The sequence below is a fragment of the Mesoplodon mirus genome (assembly GCF_964341445.2).
Source record: "Mesoplodon mirus genome assembly, chromosome: 1".
In the NCBI taxonomy this organism is placed as follows: Eukaryota; Metazoa; Chordata; class Mammalia; order Artiodactyla; family Ziphiidae; genus Mesoplodon; species Mesoplodon mirus.
Genome location: NC_138976.1, coordinates 76455322 through 76477688, shown reverse-complemented (window position 1 = coordinate 76477688; position 22367 = coordinate 76455322). Strand labels below are relative to the sequence as shown.

The 22367-nt window shown below is 42.1% G+C and overlaps 1 protein-coding gene across 3 annotated transcripts in view; it reads right to left on the bottom strand.

The window, feature by feature from the left end:
- PIP5K1B (phosphatidylinositol-4-phosphate 5-kinase type 1 beta) overlaps window positions 1–22367 on the bottom strand; it is a 329179-nt gene that overhangs the window by 163901 nt on the left and 142911 nt on the right. For all 3 annotated transcript variants that reach the window (XM_082612673.1, XM_082612672.1, XM_082612674.1), the window contains exon 4: window positions 6480–6610. In XM_082612673.1, coding sequence (XP_082468799.1) covers window positions 6480–6610 — 131 coding nt within the window. The remainder of the gene's footprint in view (window positions 1–6479; window positions 6611–22367) is intronic.

Sequence of the window (22367 nt, the reverse complement as noted above, 5' to 3'; positions counted from 1 at the left end):
AACCTGCCCAAATACCCCAATTACTTCCCCAGGAGGGCCTCAGGTAGGCTGAGTCTGATTAGCCATGCTGGGGTTCTCATCTGTATGTACCGTGAACACCCAGCTTTGTGTATGTGATTTTAGAGCCTGATAGCCAAGCGTTATTTTTGGCAGCACTGGGTGGAGAGATTTGGTGCTAAGCAATGGGGTGAAACTGATTAAGCATCTCCAGAACCCTTAAGGGGTCCAGTTTTGGAGCTGAGGCCCAGAGCTTTGAGGTTTTAGAGGCAGCATTTTATATATGGTGAGCTTCCTTGATTTCAAACTGTAACCGACAGTTAGTGGGTTTGTGGCCTCCTGGCAAAACAAGTGGGTCAGCAACCTCCTAGGTGACAGATTTTTCACGAGGGATCGGCTCATGCGATTATGGAGGCTGAAAAGTCCCGTGATCTGCCATATGCAAGCTGGGGGCCCAGGAGAGCTGGTGGTGTAATTCCAGTCCAAACCCGAATGTCTGAGAACCAGGAAAGCCAATGGTATAAGGCCTGGTCCAAGTCTGAAGGCCCAAGAACCAGGAATGCTGACATCCCAGGGCAAGAGAAGATGGATGTCCCAGCTCAAGCAGGGAGTGAATTAGCCCTTTTCCCACCTCTTTGTTCTATTCAGGCCCTCAACGAATTGGATGATGCCCACCCAAATTGGTGAGGTGATGTCCTTTACTCAGTCTATTGATTCAAATGCTAATTTCTTCTAGAAACATCCTCACAGACACACCCAGAAATAATGTCTTATCAGCTATCTGGGCATCTCTTAGCCAGTCAAGTTGACACATAAATTTAACCATCACAGCAAACATGACCACACCTCCCATGAGGCAGGATAAGTGAAGGGTCCTTTGTCCTAATGTACAGATGGTGATGCTGAGACAAAGAAAACTTCAGTGCAATACAATTGGACAAGTGACACTACAGTCCAGTAACAAACTAGTGGTGGCAGCCAGTCTTCAAAGTAGACCTTTGTAAGTCAGGGTATGAAGAAGCAGCTTTAAGCATTATTAATTGCCTCTGCCAACTCAGGCAAGGTAGAGATCACTCAGTTTTCACATATGACTAATTAACCTGTGAAACAGAAATTGGTCCTCTCTCTTGCCAAATTAGACAGTGCTCTTGAATGGAAAAACAAAACAAACATAAGAAAATAACAGACACAACCCCCCTGCTGGTGCCAACCTCCTTCTACTGAGCACGTCTGTGATGGCTACCCCTGAGCCGCCTTGTGAAACACGAGGCTGCACCATCTTTTGAGGTGAATCAGCTGACAGCCAGTCTTTAAAAGTCAGTAGCTGAAGACAGCTTAAATTCCAAAACCAAAGAATGTATTCTGGGGTGTCATTTGGGGAACCCCAGAAGAATGCATCTGGGGAACATGTGATATCGTTGTTCATCATGTAACTGTTAAACTTCTCAAGTAGTTATTACCACACTGGGAAATTATGTTTTCAAGGCAATTTCAAATAAGTTAAAATGTTATGTAATATTCAGTGCATGCAATAAATCTTTCATTTTGAGTTAAAGGAAAAGGTATATAATTTTTATTGACAGAAAATCATTTTTCCCCATCCCCGCTACATAAATGTTGAACAAATATTTTAAAAGTTTTGAATTGAAGGGACCTTGTGTTATTGGCTTGTCCAGTGACAGTCACACCTCTCATTTAATCCAGAGAAAAATATTCTGGCAGCTTTGTGTTCTATCCACATCTATATAAAACCTGGTATGGAATGTCTATAGATCAGGGGTTGGCAATCTTTTTAGAGTCTTGTTGCAACTACTCAGCTGTGCTGTCGTAGTGCAAAAGGAGCCATAGACAATATGTAAGTGAATGGGCGAGGCTGTGTTACCACTGGATGAGGCTGTGTTACAAGTAAAACTTTGTTTAAAAAAAGAGGCAGGGGGCCAGCTTTTTCTCTTGAGCTGTAGTGTGCTGACCCCTGATACAGATAGATTCTTGGATGAGCTTATGTCAGTGAAACTTGAAATGCAGGTGGTTGGCTAGTCTGTCAAAACCATAACGTCTAGCACTGATATCTGGCAACACTTATATGCACCTTTGACATATATGTTTGCTTGTCATTTAGAATAATGTTTCACCCTTACAGTAGTTCTGTGGAATTCTCTCCTCTCTTTGAGGGTATTCCCTGGAGATTCAAATAAATCCCAAAGAGCATCCATCAATCTAAGGGCAGTCTGTGCTTTGCAATGGTCCTCACATCAAGCTAAACTCCATTTCATAAGTGAGGAGATGAAAATTCAGGAGAGTTTTACAAATTCTTTGGTTAGATAATTACTCTTGAATATGGAAAGATAGATAAACTTTTATTGCCAGCTTTCCAGAGAAGGCAGTGATGGTGTCTCCTGCAGGGGAGCAGAGGGATGGATTCAAGCTGGTTGTCAAGGGGCCAGACAGGTAGATTTAGTTTCATAATTCTAGATTTTTTTTTGATTCAAAAATGCAGAAATACTGTTCCTGTGCTTTATCACCATAGTGTCGGGAGAAACAAAACTTTGGAGCCAGCCACCCCGGAGTTCAAATCCCGGCTTTACCATTTATTGGTTTATCACTTTGGGTTAAACCACTTAACATCCCAGGGCCTTAGTTACTTCATACATAAAATGGCTTTTTTATGGTAAAGATGAAAGTAATAACAATAACTGAATAATGTATATTATATAAATATTATTAATAAAACTATGCTTGGTCCATAGTTGGCACATAAACTTCGCCTCCTGTTGCCAGTTCAGGTTCAGGTTTACATGGTAGAAACATTATAAAATGTCCTCTTTCTTCCTAATTCCACTTACATGGGAACATTTATCTGCAACCCTGAGTTTCTGATCATGGCACAGAATTGGGGGTCAAAAGATTAAGATATGATCATGGTTCTCTTACTCATCTACTTTGTGATCTTCGAAGATAATGGAACCAGATAGTTGAAAAGGGTATTATATCATCCTTCAAAGGATGGTCCAGAAAGGACCTTCAAAGAAAGGTCCAGAGCTTTCTCCATCTACAAAATGAAATAATCTGTAGTGCAAATACATAATATCTGAAAATAACTTTGAGCCACTTTAAAATAAAGAAATAAAAAATGACACAATGCAATTTGTTGCTAAGGGAAACAGAACCAGCAGCTTCCTAGCAGTGGTAAATTAAAACATCTCAAGGTACCCTAATCAATTAGTTCTATGACCCAGATAAATGCATTGAATTTTAGAGCCACCAGAGACTTCAGAATGTTTCAGCTGCTTCCACAAGGGCCAGTCCTGCCCACCTTTCTCTACTCATCCACAGGCATATGGGCAGGTAGGGAAGGAGCATTATTTGGCCCCTTTACTGAGTTATAAATGACATACAATAGAGTATAAAGTTTATTAATCTTCACATATGCATACACCAGTGAAACCACCACCATGATCAAGATACTGAATTTATCCATCACTTTGGGGGGCATTTTGATTGCTACAGTTACTGGCATGGCCTGGGGTTGACAAATGTGCAGTCTTGCACAAAGAATTATCTCATCCAAAAAAAGCCAATAGCACCTCCATTGAGAAATACTGGGTCCAATCCTTTTGCTAAACCAATGAAGAAACTGATCCCAGATGAGGAAACTGAGACAAGACCCAATGTAAGTTTCTTCTGCTTCATATAAATGCATCTGGAGCACAGATGTTCTTTAAACAAACAATATAGTATCTGCTGAAATTTTTACCTGAATCAAACATTTAATGTCATATTGACATTTAAAAGCTATATATGCTTTAAATGATCTATTTTAAATGTGACAATGGACTCCTCTAAATAGGGTCAGTTAGCTGGGTGCTCCCCTCACCAGTGACATGTGTGCCATTCAGCGGCTGCTGCTGCTATCCTGGAATATAGAGTTAAGGTCAAAGATACAGAATCCAGCCAGGTCCAACTTTGGTTTCTTACTCCTGAATAAAAAGGTGAAAAAAAAATCTCATTCTTGTCTTAATCATAACGATGCAGTATGCTTATGATAAATTGTCAGTGAACAAAAGGAATCAAGGCACTCAAAGGGCCTAAAAAGTGCCTGCGAAGACCTCAGTTATGTGCTCCTTGTTGTACGTATCTCATACAGTGTCGTGTATAATTCAGTTGCTAAACAGATGTAATTTTGATATTTAAGATATTAAAAAATCATTTAGGGGGCTTCCCGGTGGCGCAGTGGTTGAGAGTCTGCCTGCCGATGCAGGGGATGCGGGTTTGTGCCCCGGTCCAGGAGGATCCCACATGCCGCAGAGCGGCTGGGCCCGTGAGCCATGGCCGCTGAGCCTGCACGTCCGGAGCCTGTGCTCCGCAACGGGAGAGGCCACAACAGCGAGAAGCCTGCGTACCGCAAAAAAAAAAAAAAAAAAAAAAAAAATCATTTAGGGTTTTATGAGCTCCAAGAACAAAACTTGGTATCAACTAGAACAACTGTCACTCTAAAATGGGAAGCAATGTGCTAGCTCGGTGGTTCTCAAACTTTTATGTGCTTAGAATCACCTGGAGCAATTGTTAAAACAGATTCCTGGGTCCCAGACCCAGAGTTTCTGATTTTGTTGATCTGGAGGGAGCCCAAGAATCTGCATGTCTAACAAGTTCCAGATGATGCTGATGCTGCCGGCCTGGGGACTGTATGCTTGGGCCATGCCTTCCTGTGGTTCCCATCAATGGTTGGCTCTGTTGATTGGACACTATGAGCAGAAAGGATGAGCCAGGATGGAGCACCCTGCCCTTCTTTGTACACCCATCTTGAGCTGTAACTGCTCCAGCATCCTGAACTCACTGCCAGCCAGCCTCTTACAAAAGGCCTCTGCTCCTCTTGTTCTTTACAGTGGAAGAAAAAAATAAGGTTGGAATATTTGGGTAGAGGCCCTAGAAGACCATGAGAATTAGAATATTCTGGAAACACATTTACAGGAATTTGAGCCTAATTTACAGGAAATTGAGCCTAACAGAACATACCAAAAGATTAAGATAAACTTATAAGCTCCTGACTTTAAAGAGAAAAAATGGTTACTACATACTTTTTTGGAATGATAGATTGTTAAAAACAAACACAACGGACATTTTCCAGCTATAGAAAGAAGAGCAGTGTCATGAGCAGACAGGATTATATCTTAGGCCTTGGGGTTGTCCATTTTCTACATGGAAACTAGTTCTTGTGGCTGCTAGGGAAACCTAGAGAAGCAAACTTTAAAACTTGCATAGACCAACTTTGTTCTTCAGCCCAGAGCATTTAAAGCAAAATGAAGCTGTCTGGGCTCATAGCCGACTTTCTTTTATCTATGGGCTCTGTTGTGACTACATGGACACCCTCACCTAAAGGTTTTATTTCTAGGCAGTTGACACCTGGACATAAAAATAAATGTAAGTACTATTTCCCTGAAGGTTTTTTTTTAAAAAAAATAAGGCAATGAGAACACTGAGAGGGAAAGTGTCAGTCCAACCATTCTCACACAAGCCAAATAATAATTGATAATAAAATTGGCTTATTTTGGAGAGAAACAGTTATTTTAAAATAAATGACAAGTCAATCCTCACAGCCCCAAAGAAAATATAATTGCCCCCAAGCCCCCAAATCAAATATCTTTATTTTTATTTTTTTGAACAGTCCTGTTTGTAGTAGCGACATTTCCAATTTAATAACGAGTAGCTCTCTTCCTATGTTAAGCTAGCATCAGCCTTTTAAATTATTTATTTATTTATTTATTTTGGTAAAGCATGTATAATATAAAGCTTACCATCTTAACCATTTAAAAATGCATAGTTATGTGGCATTATGTCCATTCGTATTGTTGTGCAACCATCCCTGCCATCCATCTCAGACTTATTAGTTTGATTTCCCCCTGCCCAGTATAATAAAGTTAGAGGTGATATGTATGGGTTACTTGGGTGCTTTTGCAAATACGGCATCCAAATAGGGGGATCCTCGTAAGTTTTCTGGAGGAAAGTTAAGTTAAAAGAGGAGATACATGAGTGTACTCAGATAGGAGGCCCAAATGCGCATCCCCCAACTCACCTTTTAAATTAGGGCTAGCAAAAACTTGGCACCAGCTGCTGCGTCTTGGGTGTCCTCTTTTTCTAAACTTATGCAGGCATTACTCTGTGATTACTGTACTCTTTCCCACTGAATCTCAGAGTCTTTCTCCATAGGGTCTTCTAGGCATTATCACAACTAATTAATTACAACTGGCCCAAAGGATGAACCCTATTTACCATCACCATATACAAATGCAAGACACCTGATGCAACCGGAAGTCATAATCATTTGGATTGCTTTTGGGCAAGCCAAAGGTCTAACATGAACATCAGTACATGATGTACACATGCATGGATAATAAAGTCTTGTACTGGTAGAAAGTCTTCAATATGGGGGTGTCACAACGAAGGTTCCTTAGCATGGAAATCATCACAAGTAACAACGTTCTTACCTGGGTAGGAACACACTTTCCACCACATAAAAGTCTTGCATGAGAACATCTCGATCTGGCTTGGAGGTGAGATTACCCACTGTGTATCCTATTCCCAGCTGAATAGCACCTCTGATGGCAGATGATGCAGTCTGCAGGGACAACAAGGATTTCAGCGTTAGCCTCAGTAGTTGGGGCCTTGTTCAATGTCACAAGCAGCAAAAACAGGAGAGTGAGGTTAGATTTCCTTTCTTGTTCCTAAGCAAAGAGGAAACTAGGTTTGGAAAGATGACAGGCTGCTTCTTTTAATGGAGAGTACTTTCCAAACCTCAAGGACACTTCTGGCCATGAAATTATTTTGGTGGTAATCTTTCCTATAAATGTTCCTAAGGTCAAATTACAGTCCAAAATCTCCAGCTTTCTTTTATTAAGAACTTAGAAACTTGGTAGAACACTTGCAATATACAGAATTATAATTTCTACCAAAGGATAATTGATACCATTGCAGTTTTTAAAAAATCAGAAGTTCTGTAACATACCTATGGATCAGGAAGAGTGTTTGTCTTCATAAGAAATGAGAGAGCAAAAAATAATTTGAGCCTTTGAAATATATAAAAAAAATTTTTAAACATCTTTATTGGAGTATAATTGCTTTACAATGGTGTGTTAGTTTCTGTTTTATAACAAAGTGAATCAGCTATACATATACATATGTTCCCATATCTCTTCCCTCTTGCGTCTCCCTCCCACCCTCCCTAATCCACCCCTCTAGGTGGTCACAAAGCACCGAGCTGATCTCCCTGTGCTATGCGGCTGCTTCCCACTAGCTATCTATTTTACGTTTGGTAGTGTATATATGTCCATGCCACTCTCTCACTTTGTCCCAGCTTACCCTTCCCCCTCCCTGTGTCCTCAAGTCCATTCTCTAGGTCTGCGTTTTTATTCCCGTCCTGCCCCTAGGTTCTTCGTGACCTTTTTTTTTTTTTTTTTTTTTTAGATTCCATATATACGTGTTAGCATACGGTATTTGTTTTTCTCTCTCTGACTTATTTCACTCTGTATGACACACTCTAGGTCCATCCACCTCACTACAAATAACTCAATTTCCTTTCTTTTTATGGCTGAGTAATATTCCATTGTATATATGTGCCACATCTTCTTTATCCATTCATCTGTCGAAGGACACTTAGGTTGCTTCCATGTTCTGGCTATTGTAAATAGAGCTGCAGTGAACATTGTGGTACATGACTCTTTTTGAATTATGGTTTTCTCAGGGTATATGCCCAATAGTGGGGTTGCTGGGTTGTATGGTAGTTCTGTTTTTAGTTTTTTAAGGAACCTCCATACTGTTTTCCATAGTGGCTGTATCAATTTACATTCCCACCAACAGGGCAAGAGGGTTCCCTTTTCTCCACACCCTCTCCAGCATTGTTTGTAAATTTTTTTGATGATGGCCATTCTGACCGGTGTGAGGTGATATAGAAGATCTAAATAGACATTTCTCCAAAGAAGATATACAGATTGCCAAAAAACACATGAAAGAATGCTCAACATCATTAATCATTAGAGAAATGCAAATGGAATATATAAAGTTTAATTTGAAAATTGCTTACTCGTTTTGCCATGGGTCCATAATCAAAATTTCCTTCACTGATCTATGATAAAACACATAGCATTGGAACACCAGTATTTCCAATTTACTACTTTTCTAATATTAATCCATAATTAAATTGACAATGTTATCTTGGGGGAATAACATGTGTGTGTGTGTGTGTGTGTGTGCATGTGTACATAAATACTTTTAACCAACATAATAGGAGACATGGCAGAATAACTTAATTTAGGAAAATCAGAATGCATTCCTCTTAAGGGTGAAAGTGTGGCATATTTTTATGCCTTGCAGTGTTTAATGTGGTCCCATGTACACAGCGGAAGCTAAATAAATAGTTAAGTCAGTGGTTCTCAACCAGGGACATCTGACATTGTCTGGAGACATTTTTCGGTTGTCATAACTGGTGATGGTGGTGGTGTTACTACTGGCATCTAGTGGGTAGAGGCCAGGGATGCTGCTAAACATCCTGCAGTGCACAGGACAGCTCATAACAAAGAATTATCGAGCCCCAACTATCATTAGTGCTGAGGTTGAGAAACCATGTCTTAAATGAATGTAATAAAGATCATCTGTTTTATAAAAAAATATATTCCTTTTGAGTTATCATTTTCACTTAGCAAATCCAAGACCCATCTCCACTTTCCCACATGCTTTTTTTTTTTTTTTTTTTAACTTCTTCTTGCTTTTAACGTTCAAAAACATATCTCCTTGAAAAAATGTATCCTCTTGATTTCTATGATAGAACATGGGCCTGGGCCCACCTCCACCTTTTCTGATAGTCTCTAATGTCTTCACTAACTTCTCATATTTTATTTGTTATAATTGCAGTGTCCCTAAAAGATTGATCCTTGATCCTTAGATTTCCTTAATTATGCAGGCAATCAATCCATTCCTAATGGCTTCAAATACTGGCTCTGTGCATATGACTCTCAGACGTTTGAAACCTACTTGGATGCTACTCTATCATCACAAACACAGTATATACGGCACCAAACTAAATTTTATCTTACAACCATTCCACCCCCCCCCCCGAGACTGGTTTCCTCTCTCAAGGTTCAGTAATCCTGTCAACCAAGGTTGAACCCCCCAAAAACCACATCTTGCACAGGGCTAGGTCCCCAATAAATACTTGCTAACTTCCCTTGAAATGACCACGATCATTGATACCGCTCAGTCACCCCCACTATACAAGCAGTAACAATCACTTTCCCATGGAGTCATCATTTAATCGCTCTGCTTACTTCACTGCAAATATTACATCACCTTTGTGTGAGGACAACTACCTATCCCTGTCCCTGCAGGAGGTAAGAGAAACATCTTGGTGTTTTTCTTTTTTACACATGCCTTTTTACTTATGATCCCAGAGCAGCAAGATGGCAAAAGACTGAGAGTCAAGCCCAAATAGTGCAACCAGTGCTTAAAAAACAAAAAGTTGCTATTTTAATACTCCTGCTCTGAGCTCAGCAATGCCAATTGGCATCAGTGACCTTTTGTACCAATAGCTCTGACTTCTGAAGGCTGAAATGAATTTTTCTCATTTTAACCTCACATAAAAATTCAAATTTCTCTTCTCCTATCCATCATTCAGGGCAGTACGGCGCAAGACACGACATCAGCATTTTCCAGAGGACCCAACATCCCAAAACGTTCTGTTCCAGACCTATCAACAGACTCACATGCTCTCAAACTGCTTTTCCTTCACCGCACCCCACCCCGACTTTGCTTCCAGAACTACCTGGATTTCTGCTTAATTCAGTCACTTAGGGCTTCTTGGACTGGAACATCTATCAAATATGGAGTACCCAATTCTTCGTCAACCACCCACCACGTCCCCCCTCCCACATCCCCAGGAACAGAGGGTGGTCAAAGGTGCAGGAGGATATATCTGGTATTTTCAAACCTTAGAAAGTCGGGGATTCACTGGGACACTTGTTAAAACAGACTGAAAGCACAACTACAGAGACAGTGAAAAGATCAGTGGTTGCCAGGGGCTGGGGGAGGAGAGATGGAGCACAGAGGATTTTCAGGGCAAGGAAAATACTCTGTATGATACTTTTGTGATGGATGCACATAATTATGCATTTGTCTAAACCCACAGAATGTACAACACCAAGAGTGAACCGTAACGTAAACTATGGACTTTGGGTGATTATGATGTGTCCATGTGGGTTCATCGGTTGTAACCCTCTGGCGGGGTATGCTGATAATGGGGAGGCTGTGCATGTGTGGGTACAGGGGGGTGTATGGGAAACCTCTGTACCTTCCTCTCAATTTTGCTGTTAACCTACAACTACTCTAAGAAGCAAGTCTTAAAAAAAAGTCATTAGGCACTGAAAAAAAGAAAAGCGACTTACGGGTTGCATCTCCAGAACTTTTGATTCTGAAGGTCTGCGGTGAGGCTCAAGCATTTGCTCTTGCTCTAAGGAGCATTAAAAAAATCTCTGGGGCTTCCCTGGTGGCGCAGTGGTTGAGAGTCTGCCTGTCAATGCAGGGGACACGGGTTCGAGCCCTGCTCTGGGAGGATCCCACATGCCGCGGAGCAACTGGCCCCGTGAGCCACAAATACTGAGCCTGCGTGTCTGGAGCCTGTGCTCCACAACGAGAGGCCGCGATAGTGAGAGGCCTGCGCACCGCGATGAGGAGTGGCCCCCACTTGCCGCAACTAGAGAAAGCCCTCGCACAGAAACGAGGAGCCAGCACAGCCATAAATAAATAAATAAATAAATAATTAAAAAAAAAAAAAAAAATCTCTGTCCTGAGGTATAAGATTAAATTTTGAATCCCCAAAGGAATAAGATTTTGGAAAGGACCCCGCTGACATCTGTTTAGTTAAACCAGAAACCAGACTTGTAATACTATTACTTTCCTTTCAGGCTCCTTAAAATTCAAGGGCTTTGAAGAGAGATATAAAAGAACTCATAATAAAGTTAATCTTTTTTGATCAACTATTTGTGCCAGGCACTTAATATATAGATAACAACAATTATTATCACAATCTACCATAATCATAGCACACATTTATAATAGAGTGATTACAAAAAGGCAGGCACTATTCTAAGTGCTTTTGGTTACATTAACTCTTGTATCTTCACAACGACCCTGTGAGGTAGGTACTATTATTATCTCCATCTTACTGACTCAGGAAGGTTTAGTAACTTACACTAGGTCACACAGCTAGTGAAGAGGTGGAGCTGGGACTCGTACCTGGGGAGTATGGCTCCTGAGTCCAGCTTATAAAGTACACGTTAGAATCTCTGACCTCACTGAAGCCTTCCAAGGACACTGAAGGGTAGCGCCAATCACACCCATTTTACCGTTGGGGATCTAAGGCTCAGCAAAGTTAACTGACTTGCCCCACTCACATTGTTAGCGTGTGGTAGTCTGGCTGCAAAACCCGTGCTGCTTCAGTGTTTCTTTCTTTTTTCTTTTTTTCAAAATGAGCCTGGAATCAGAGCTGGAAGCTCTCTATTAAGTCTGGCTGTTTGACCTCAGCCAAGGAAGCAGCTCTGTGGGAGCCATTCCTTTTGATGAAAATAGGGATAAAATATTTTATTTGCTTCTAATCATACCCAACCATGGGTAAGCGTAAGAAAATCCTGTAAACCACTTGGTAAACCAGTATGAACTCCATTGTTAAGGTCACTACTACTAACATTGGGAGGTATAAACAAAAGGGGATATTTTGCTGCCGCGGGAGGATCGTTACCTCAAGGTTTCCTCCTCCCCATCTTTGTGTAAAATTAAATGCTTCAGCATTGGTGTATTTGGGTATAATTAAAAAGCATCTTGTCTATTTTATGGAAACGTCTGATTGTATTCACTGTGGCACGTGGTTTTTAGGGCCACCAGCAGTAGAGGCCCCACTACCTGACATTTTCCCATTGGACATTAGGCGCGGAGGCCAGGATGGAAGAAACCATAGTATTTTCTGACACAATCACTCTTGAGCAAGATGTGCTTTAAAATTACGAAAACACTTTGAAATGCTAGCTGGAGCGTCTCTGATTAGCAGACTAGTAACTCATGATGACAAAGAACCTGCTGTGTGTAGTGCTCTTCTAGAACCAGCAGTTCTTTCCCTGAACATTCTGAGGGAAAACTCCTCTCCTCCTTCCTCGGGGATGCCACCAACAGAGCAGTGAGTCTGTAATGAGTTGTCAGCTTCGCACACACACTCAGCCACTCCAATTTGCTCTGTGTGGCTTTGCATATGCTCTAAATATGCTGAGACGTGACCATTTCCCCTTTGACCTCTGTGAAAACATATAGGTTTAGATTTCAGAACACAGCCAAACAGAGTCTTTTTTTTTTTTTTTTTTTTTTTTGCGGTACGTGGGCCTCTCACTGCTGTGGCCTCTCCCGTTGCGGAGCACAGGCTCTGGGCGCGCAGGCTCAGAGGCCATGGCTCACGGGCCCAGCCACTCCGTGGCATGTGGGATCTTCCCGGACCAGGCCACGAACCCGTGTCCCCTGCATCGGCAGGTGGACTCTCAACCACTGCGCCACCAGGGAAGTCCCAGGGTCTATTTTTAATTCGGGGTTTTTTTCAAGGGCTAAGTGGAGGCAACATATTGTGTGGATACTAGGAACACCTCTAAAGCCTTTGAGACTTGGAGAAAGAACCAGACCACACCACAAAGGCAAACCACACACACTTAATTTCATAGCTTCTCTTTACTAACCCAAATTTGTTCAGCAATGATGGCAATACTAAGAAGAAAATTAATGTCAGCTTGCATTTGGATAATCTGTTACGGTTTCCACAATGTTACCTTTTAATGATTGCATTTGATTGTCACAGTTGTTATGTGGGTAGGTAGGGTTTTAACGCCCATTTTATAAAGAAACTGTGGCTCTGGATGATTAACTTGACCTAAGTCCCCTGGCTAGTATGTGGTAGAGCCAGGAGTGATATTCTGGCCTGGAAGGTACCAGTTCAGTGCTCTATCAGTGTGCAGTGCTTTACCTGCCTGAATTTTCTCTGCAGGAGACGGATCTGACTGAAGCCGAGACACACTTGAACCATCAGATAATTAAATGATGATACTATCAATGAGACTAAGCATCTATGTAAACCCACTATTAGGGGAGCAGTGATGCTGACAACAGTAAGGTTTTAATGCTCTTACATTGGTTACAGGAAACTGCTTTCTACAGCACACTGTCTATGAAATTAGATCACTTAATATGCAATCTGATATCACCAGCTTTAAAAGGAAGTCTGAAAACATTTCAAGTCAACAGCATTTTCCTCCCTAAGGTGATCTGATAACCTAATTACAGGATTATAGCCAATATATATATTACCAGAGTGATTTTTAAAAAAACACAGATCTAATCTTGTCACCATCTTGCTCGAAGCCTTCTAATGGGTCTGTAGTATCCTCACCACAGGATTAACTCCAAATACCTTAGCTTGACACGGAAACCATCTATGATATTAGACCCTCCGTACCTCCCACTGACTCCTGCATGCCAACATAAAAAAAGATCCTAAACACACACACACTATCCTTTGAGCAAGGGGACCTTATAGGTCCATGAACCCCTAACTACTATGTGTGAAATTTTCTGGTATGTGAATTTTTTTCCAAGGAGGGGGTCTAATGCTTTCTCTTTATCTCAGAACATCCATTTTCTCAAAACCACAGATGTAGAGAGACTAATTCTAAGTCAGAGATGTTTACTGAGAAGCACCTTAAACAAGGCCATTAAAAAAAAATGGTTCCGTAACACCTCTTAAGAGCAAGAGGAGACAATCCTTGTTCAGCCAGGGAGACCCTGGCCCCTCTTTCCCAACTGACAGCTCAAGTCCAGTTCTAGGTTCTCCCTCCTGTCTCTGAACCTGAAAGCAGCAAAGAGGGTAGAGATTTCTTGCTCATCCCAATGAGAGAATTAAGGAAAAAGAAAGAGATAGCTTGCACAAAACTGGCTGTAGGACTGTGGACATGGGATACTTCGTGAGCAGGCAAGCCTAAAGCCTTCTGAAAGGAGGTGGGACTGCCTCTCACCTGCAGGTTCCCCAACCCATTCCCCCAGTCCCTCCTTGTTGTGTTGGTTTTCTATTGCTGCTGTAACAAATGACCACAAACTCTGTGTCTTCAAACAACACAAACGTATTACCTTACAGTTCTGGAGGTCAGAGGTCCTAAAATCAAGGTGTTGGAAGGGCTGCGTGCTATAGGCTGTAGATGAGAATCCAGTTCCTTGCCCCTTCAAGCTTCTAGAAGCCAATCATATTCCTTGCCTCGTGGCCCCGTCCTCCATTTTCAAAGCCAGCAGCATCTTCAAATCTTTCTTAATCTCTCTTTGTCTCCCCTCTGCTTTTGTCATCACACCTCCTCTGATTCTGACTCTCTAGCCTCCCTCTTACAAGTACCTCTGTAAGTACATTGGGCCCATCTGGATAATCCAAGATCACTTCCCCGCCGCAAGATCTTCAACTTAATCACCTCCGCAAAGTTCCTTTTGCCATGTAAAGTAACATATTCACAGGCTCTAGAGATTAGGCTGTGGCCATCTTTGGCGTCCCCATGATTCTGCACACCACACTCTATTTCAGGTTTGACTCCAGCATTTTTTCCTATGGGCAAGACGGGAATAAAGATGCAGACCTACTAGAGAATGGACTTCAGGATACGGGGAGGGGGAAGGGTAAGCTGGGACAAAGTGAGAGAGTGGCATGGACATATATACACTACCGAATGTAAAACAGATAGCTAGTGGGAAGCAGCCGCCTAGCACAGGGAGATCAGCTCGGTGCTTTGTGACCACCTAGAGAGGTGGGATAGGGAGGATGGGAGGGAGGGAGACGCAAGAGGGAGGGGGTATGGGGACATATGTATATGTATAACTGATTCACTTTGTTATAAAGCAGAAACTAACACACCATTGTAAAGCAATTATGCTCCAATAAAGATGTTAAAAATAATAATAATAAAATAAAAAATAAAGATACACATTCATAATAGGCAGTGATACAAACAACAGTGTGGTGTGACTGAGGCCGAAAGCGGGGTTGGGGGATCCAGTTTAGAATGGGGGAGTTAGCAGAGGTCTAGAAGGAATGACATGCAGGCTGAGATGTGAAAGGTGAGTTGACAGGTCACGTGAATGGAGTCTGGCTGTATGCCCACCACGTGCCAGGCACTCGTCTACAAATTGGGGATACAGAAGTGACCTGGCCAGAGTCCTTGCCCTCAAGGAATTGAGAGTCACATTAGGAGGTCAGGGGAATCGATTTCCAGGCATAGAAAAGTAGCAGTTTAGGGACCTGAAAGCAAATCACTGTGGGTAAATTAAGGTGGGCATCAGGGAGAACATTGGAATTGGAGGATGCAAAGATGGGATGAATCTAGGTCTGAGCCTTATAGATCCTGTTAAGGGTTTGATGTGTTTCAATAAGGGAACGGTCATTGTCTAGTTTGAAAAAGTTCACTCTGGCTGCCGTGTGGAGAACAGATTGGACAGAACATATGAGGAAAAGTGATCAGGAGGCAATGGTCATGGTTCATATTGAGATGTGGATGGCTTAGAGTAGGGTGATGAACAAGACGATGGACAGAAGAGTTGAATTTGAAATACATTTTGGAGGGAAATAAACAGAACTTGCTATGAACTAGAAATGAGGGAGAGAAAAGTACTGAAACACCTCCTGGTGTTTTCCTTGAGCAGTTGAGAGGACTGAGGTTGCTTTACTGAGTTGGGGTGACTGACGGAGGAACATATTCTGGGGGGAAGATTAAGAGTTCCATTTGAGATGCCAGTGAGACATCCAAACGGAGGTGTCAAGATACAAGTCTGGAGCTTAGAACAGAGGTTTGGGCTGAAAATTTGAATTTGAGTGTTCTGAGCATATAAATAATATTGAAAACCAAAGGGCTGGACGAGTAACCTAGGGAGAAAGGGGAGTGCTCTAGAACGGCCTTGAGCATAGTCAAGAGTCAGGGTGGAGACAGAGAAAGGAGAACCTTTGGGGGCGATTTAGGAGTGATTACAGGAGTGGGAAGAAAATCAGGAAAACATGGCTTCAGAAAAACTGAGAAAACCAGATGAAGAATTTGAAGTGACAACAGTCTCAACAAGTGGCTCCGTCACTTGATAATATGAGTGCCACAATTTGGAATGTCTAAAGCTATGCATTACATTCTCTATTCTTTTCTCATTCATATCATTGATTCATAGTCCAAGTACAGATCTAAAATATTCGACAAAATTATTTGATAAACTCCAGTCAACTTATGCCTTCATTTAAACCATATTTTAAAAATGTGCTATAACTTTAAAAATATTACATTAAAGGGCTTCCCTGGTGGCGCAGTGGTTGGGAGTCCGCCTGCCGATGCAGGGGACGCGGGTTCGTGCCCCGGTCCGGGAGGATCCCACGTGCCACGGAGCGGCTGGGCCCGTGGGCCGTGGCCGCTGGGCCTGTGCGTCCAGAGCCTGGGCTCCGCGGCGGGAGAGGCCACAACAGTGAGAGACCCGCGTACCACAAAAAACAAAAAAACAAAACAAAAATTACATTAAAAAAGCAGGATACAAAATACATATAATAAAATTTGAAAAAGAAAAACTCCAAATGTTTTATACACATCCACAGAGGCAAACAAAACAGGAAGGAAATACATCAAACTGTATGATTATCTCTGGGTTGTGGGATATTGGGTGATTTTTTTACTGTCAAGTCTTGTACTTCTCAGAGTTTCTAAATTTTGTGTTCCAGGCAGGAGTGGAAACGTCCTTCAATGAAAGCGCTTTTACTATATTTATAAATACATTTTGAAGGATGACAAAGGCATGTTTAGGATTTGCTCATTTTTTAAAATCTCGTTTTCTTTTAAGTCAAGGCCTCTACGCTAGAAACACATGTAACTATTATACTCTTATGAAGTGTAATCATAATGAACTTTATTATGGGAAGGGGAAGGGTTGGGGAAACTTCTTTCTCTTTTCTGACTGATTGCCTGAGGGAGCAGGAAAGGTCTGACTTGAGGAGAGGGGTACAGTTGTAAGATGCCCCAGGCACTCAAGGCTCACCAGGTGTATATGTACACCTCTTTCTCTTGCATGCTTTCACAGGATTGGCAGTTACCCATCCACATGGTGGTTGCATCTCCCCTTTAGGGGAAGAACACATCTCCTTCTGGCTGGTAGGTCCATGTTGTTCCTCCAGGTCCTTACCTGGACAGGCTCAGTGAGGACCACACAGCAGCTTTATCTCTAGCTTAGTGTCCTCAACTGGTCACATCTCATTTATCCCCCACCCTCCCTAAGAACCCTCTCTTAGATTTGCCACCATCAGAGCAGCTGACCAACAATTCTCTCGTTCTTTCAGTTTCCCAGAAAATACTACAGTTCACTGCATCCCCCAGGCTGCAGGGGTCATATCACATTCACAGTGGTCTCACTGAAGCCCCGTTTCCTTAGGCTTAAGATGACGGGCAAACCCTCTCCTAACCCCCGCCCCCCCTCATGGGGGTAACTCATGACATCAACAACTCTCTCCAAAATTCTTTTTCCAGTCTCCACATTTCACATGGGGCAGCCAAGATCTTTCACAGACCAGGATGATCACTGCACTGGTCTGAGACCACCTCCTTTCCCAAGTTCCGCGTGGAGGACTGGCACCCTTTTGGCTTGCACTGTCCTTCACTAATTCACAGGTCCTGCCGATAAAGCGTGGGGCTGTGGTCAGTGGCATCAATTGGTTTCTGTGTTCCTTTCCACCTGTCACGTGACTGCCAGACTCATCATTCTCAGGTTTTTGGTTTTTTTGTTTTTAACACCACCTCCCAGCATAAAAACCTTCACTGTTTTTTCACTATCTGTAGAAGTGAACCTCAATTCCTTGCTTGGTCTTCAAAATTTTTCTACAATCTACTTCCTGCTAATGCTAACTGCAGTAATACATAAATTTCCAAATTCTAACTTCTGTAAAAAGCACAGCCCTGAAATCTGGTGTCTTACTTCTATGCACGCTGATTTCTCCATCAGGAACAGTCTTCCATGGTGGTCCCTGATTGGTGCTCTGCTTCCCTCTATTGGTTGGCATCCTGTATCCTTGTGGCTCTGACATCCCCTCGGGTCCCAAAGTCCTCCAAATCCAGCTGGCTGATAGAAGAAGCAGGAATGGGGAAGGAACACCCACCTTCCACTTTTGACTACCTTTGCCAGAAGTCACCGTGCAGGATATTTACCCCAAGTCTGCTACTCAGCCATTCTCCATCCTACTCTGTGTCCTGGAACATTCCCTGTACAACTACATTAAAGTACTTCCTCTCCTTCTGGCTTCCCGTTGGATTTGGCCAATAGGACGCCTCCACAGAAGACTGAAGAGAGGCTGGAGAGTGACATCAGGGTGTCCACTCCCCTCCTTCCCTTACCTCGGGTTTGACTCAGACTGCTGTGTCCTTCTGAGGGTTACAGCTCCTTTCCTTTCTTGTGGGCCTCTCCAGATAACTCCTATTCTAACTCCTAGAAACTGTACCATTCTCTTCTCTCTCAGGTCTAAAAGAGCTAACGGGGTAGGGTTGGGCTTCATGATACTATACTATCCATTGTAGTTTCCTTATCCACTCCTGCATCTTTGCAAACAGTGCCTTTCTTTTTTTTTTTTTTTTTTTTTTTTTGCGGTATGCGGGCCTCTCACTGTTGTGGCCTCTCCCCCTGCGGAGCACAGGCTCCGGACGCGCAGGCCCAGCGGCCACGGCTCACGGGCCCAGCCGCTCCGCGGCATGTGGGATCCTCCCAGACCGGGGCACGAACCCGTGTCCCCCGCATCTGCAGGCAGACTCTCAACCACTGCGCCACCAGGGAAGCCCGCAAACAGTGCCTTTCTTAAACTCTCTTCAAGTGATCTAATTTGAGTCTGCCATCCATTTGCCATCCAGATCCTCTACGCTAAAGACAGTGGACCACTCACGGTCCATTAGCAACGACGAACCACATGGCCTCACCAAGACACAAGGAGGGCTTGCTTTGCAGCTGCTTTCCAATTCCAGCTTTGCTATGGAAGAGGGAACACAAATTCTGGTGGACAGTTTGCTGTCTAGGCCACACAACAGACCCTACTGCCTTCGCACAATTCTACACCTTCCGCCAAACTCTCCTGCTTAAACTTGCCATGTGATTCCTGGTCTCCGCCCACGCTGATCCCCCTGCCTTCAATGTTGTCTCCATTCTCCTTTGCTCCCCACGGAGTCTTCCAGGTCCAGTTCTACCATTAGTCTCTGCACACAGTGTTTGCTCACCCAGCAGCGAGACATGACTACTCCCCTCTCCCAGTATGAGTGGTTTCATACTTTGGGGGTATCGTTATTTTCACAGCTGGAAACTACTTTTCTGATACAATTTCTGCAGCTGACATTTTTGAAAACAAGAATACTGGAGCACCATTATAATGATATCCTCCCCTGCACCTGCAAAGACCTTCTATGTGGTGAAACTGCCTCATAACAAGGTCATTCTGACACACTAGGCACTCAGCCACCTTGGAAGAAGCCCAAGACGGGTTCACTTTCTGTTTAATTTTCCCTTACTACTAAGCAGCCTTTATAACTAGATCCTAGTGTATCCACTTGTTGGAAGGAAGATTTGATTCTCTAAATGTGTTGGAAAAGGCAGAAAAAAGAAAAGGTGTTTTGTGCTCTCTTTTAAATGATTTTCCCTTATATACATGACTGGCAGTGAAGCACGTACTCTCATTGGAATGGAAAAACATATTCAGCAAACATTTCTCATTAACATAAAAATACTATACTCTTAAGATATTCAGCAGTGGTAAATTATGCCCACTTAATTGCCCTTAGAAGAGATATGCCGGGTTTATTCCAGGAATGCAAGGATTCTTCAATATACGCAAATCAATCAATGTGATACACCATATTAACAAACTAAAGGAGAAAAACCATATGATCATCTCAATCGATGCACAGAAAGCTTTTGACAAAATTCACCACCCATTTACGATAAAAACCCTGCAGAAAGTAGGCATAGAGGGAACTTTCCTCAACATAATAAAGGCCATATATGACAAACCCACAGCCAACATCATCCTCAATGGTGAAAAACTGAAACCATTTCCACTAAGATCAGGAACAAGACAAGGTTGCCCACTCTCACCACTCTTATTCAACATAGTTTTGGAAGTTTTAGCCACAGCAATCAGAGAAGAAAAAGAAATAAAAGGAATCCAAATCGGAAAAGAAGTAAAGCTGTCACTGTTTGCAGATGACATGATACTACACATACAGAATCCTAAAGATGCTACCAGAAAACTACTAGAGCTAATCAATGAATTTGGTAAAGTAGCAGGATACATAATTAATGCACAGAAATCTCTTGTATTCCTATACATTAATGATGAAAAATCTGAAAGTGAAATTAAGAAAACACTCCCATTTACCACTGCAACAAAAATAATAAAATATCTAGGAATAAACCTACCTAAGGAGACAAAAGACCTGTATTCAGAAAATTATAAGACACTGATGAAAGAAATTAAAGATGATACAAACAGATGGAGAGATATACCATGTTCTTGGATTGGAAGAACCAACACTGTGAAAATCACTATACTACCCAAAGCAATCTACAGATTCAATGCAATCCCTATCAAACGACCACTGGCATTTTTCACAGAACTAGAACAAAAAATTTTTACAATTTGTATGGAAATACAAAAGACCCCGAACAGCCAAAGCAATCTTGAGAACGAAAAACAGAGCTGGAGGAATCAGGCTCCCTGACTTCAGACTCTACTACAAAGCTACAGTAATCAAGACATATGTTACTGTCATGAAAACAGAAATACAGATCAATGGAACAGGACAGAAAGCCCAGAGATAAACCCACGCACATATGGTCACCTTATCTTTGATAAAGGAGGCAAGAATATACAGTGGAGAAAAGACAGCCTCTTCAATAAGTGGTGCTGGGAAAACTGGACAGCTACATGTAAAAGAATGAAATTAGAACACTCCCTAACACCATACACAAAAATAAACTCAAAATGGATTCAAGACCTAAATGTAAGGCCAGACACTATCAAACTCGTAGAGGAAAACATAGGCAGAACACTCTATGACATAAATCACAGCAATATCCTTTTTGACCCATCTCCTAGAGAAATGGAAATAAAAACAAAAATAAACAAATGGGACCTAATGAAACTGAAAAGCTTTTGCACAGCAAAGGAAACCATAAACAAGATCAAAAGACAACCCTCAGAATGCGAGAAAATACTTGCAAATGAAGCAAATGACAAAGGATTGATCTCCAAAATTTACAAGCAGCTCATGCAGCTCTACATCAAAAAAACAAACAACCCAATCCAAAACTGGGCAGAAGACCTAAATAGACATTTCTCCAAAGAAGATATACAGATTGCCAACAAACACATGAAAGGATGCTCAACATCATTAATCATTAGAGAAATGCAAATCAAAACTACAGTGAGATATCATCTCACACCAGTCAGAATGGCCATCATCAAAAAATCTACAGACAATAAATGCTGGAGAGGGTGTGGAGAAAAGGGAACCCTCTTGCACTGTTGGTGGGAATGTAAATTGATACAGCCACTATGGAGAACAGTATGGAGGTTCCTTAAAAAACTAAAAATAGAACTACCTTACGACCCAGCAATCCCACTATTGGGCATATACCCTGAGAAAACCATAATTCAAAAAGAGTCATGTACCAAAATGTTCACTGCAGCTCTATTTACAATAGCCAGGACATGGAAGCAACCTAAGTGTCCATCAAGAGATGACTGGATAAAGAAGATGTGGCACGTATATACAATGGAATATTACTCAGCCATAAAAAGAAACAAAATTGAGTTATTTGTAGTGAGGTGGATGGACCTAGAGTGTGTCATACAGAGTGAAGTAAGTCAGAAAGAGAAAAACAAATACCATATGCTAACACATATATATGGAATCTAAGGAAAAAAAAAAAAAGGTCATGAAGAACCTAGGGAGAAGATGGGAATAAAGACACAGACCTACTAGAGAATGGACTTGAGGATATGGGGAGGGGAAAGGGTAAGCTGTGACAAAGTGAGAGAGTGGTTTGGACATATATACACTACCAAACACAAAATAGATAGCTAGTGGGAAGCCACATAGCACAAGGAGATCAGCTCGGTGCTTTGTGACCACCTAGAGGGGTGGGATAGGGAGGGTGGGAGGGAGGGAGACGCAAGAGGGAAGAGATATGGGAACATATGTACATGTATAACTGATTCACTTTGTTATAAAGCAGAAACTAACACACCATTGTAAAGCAATTATACT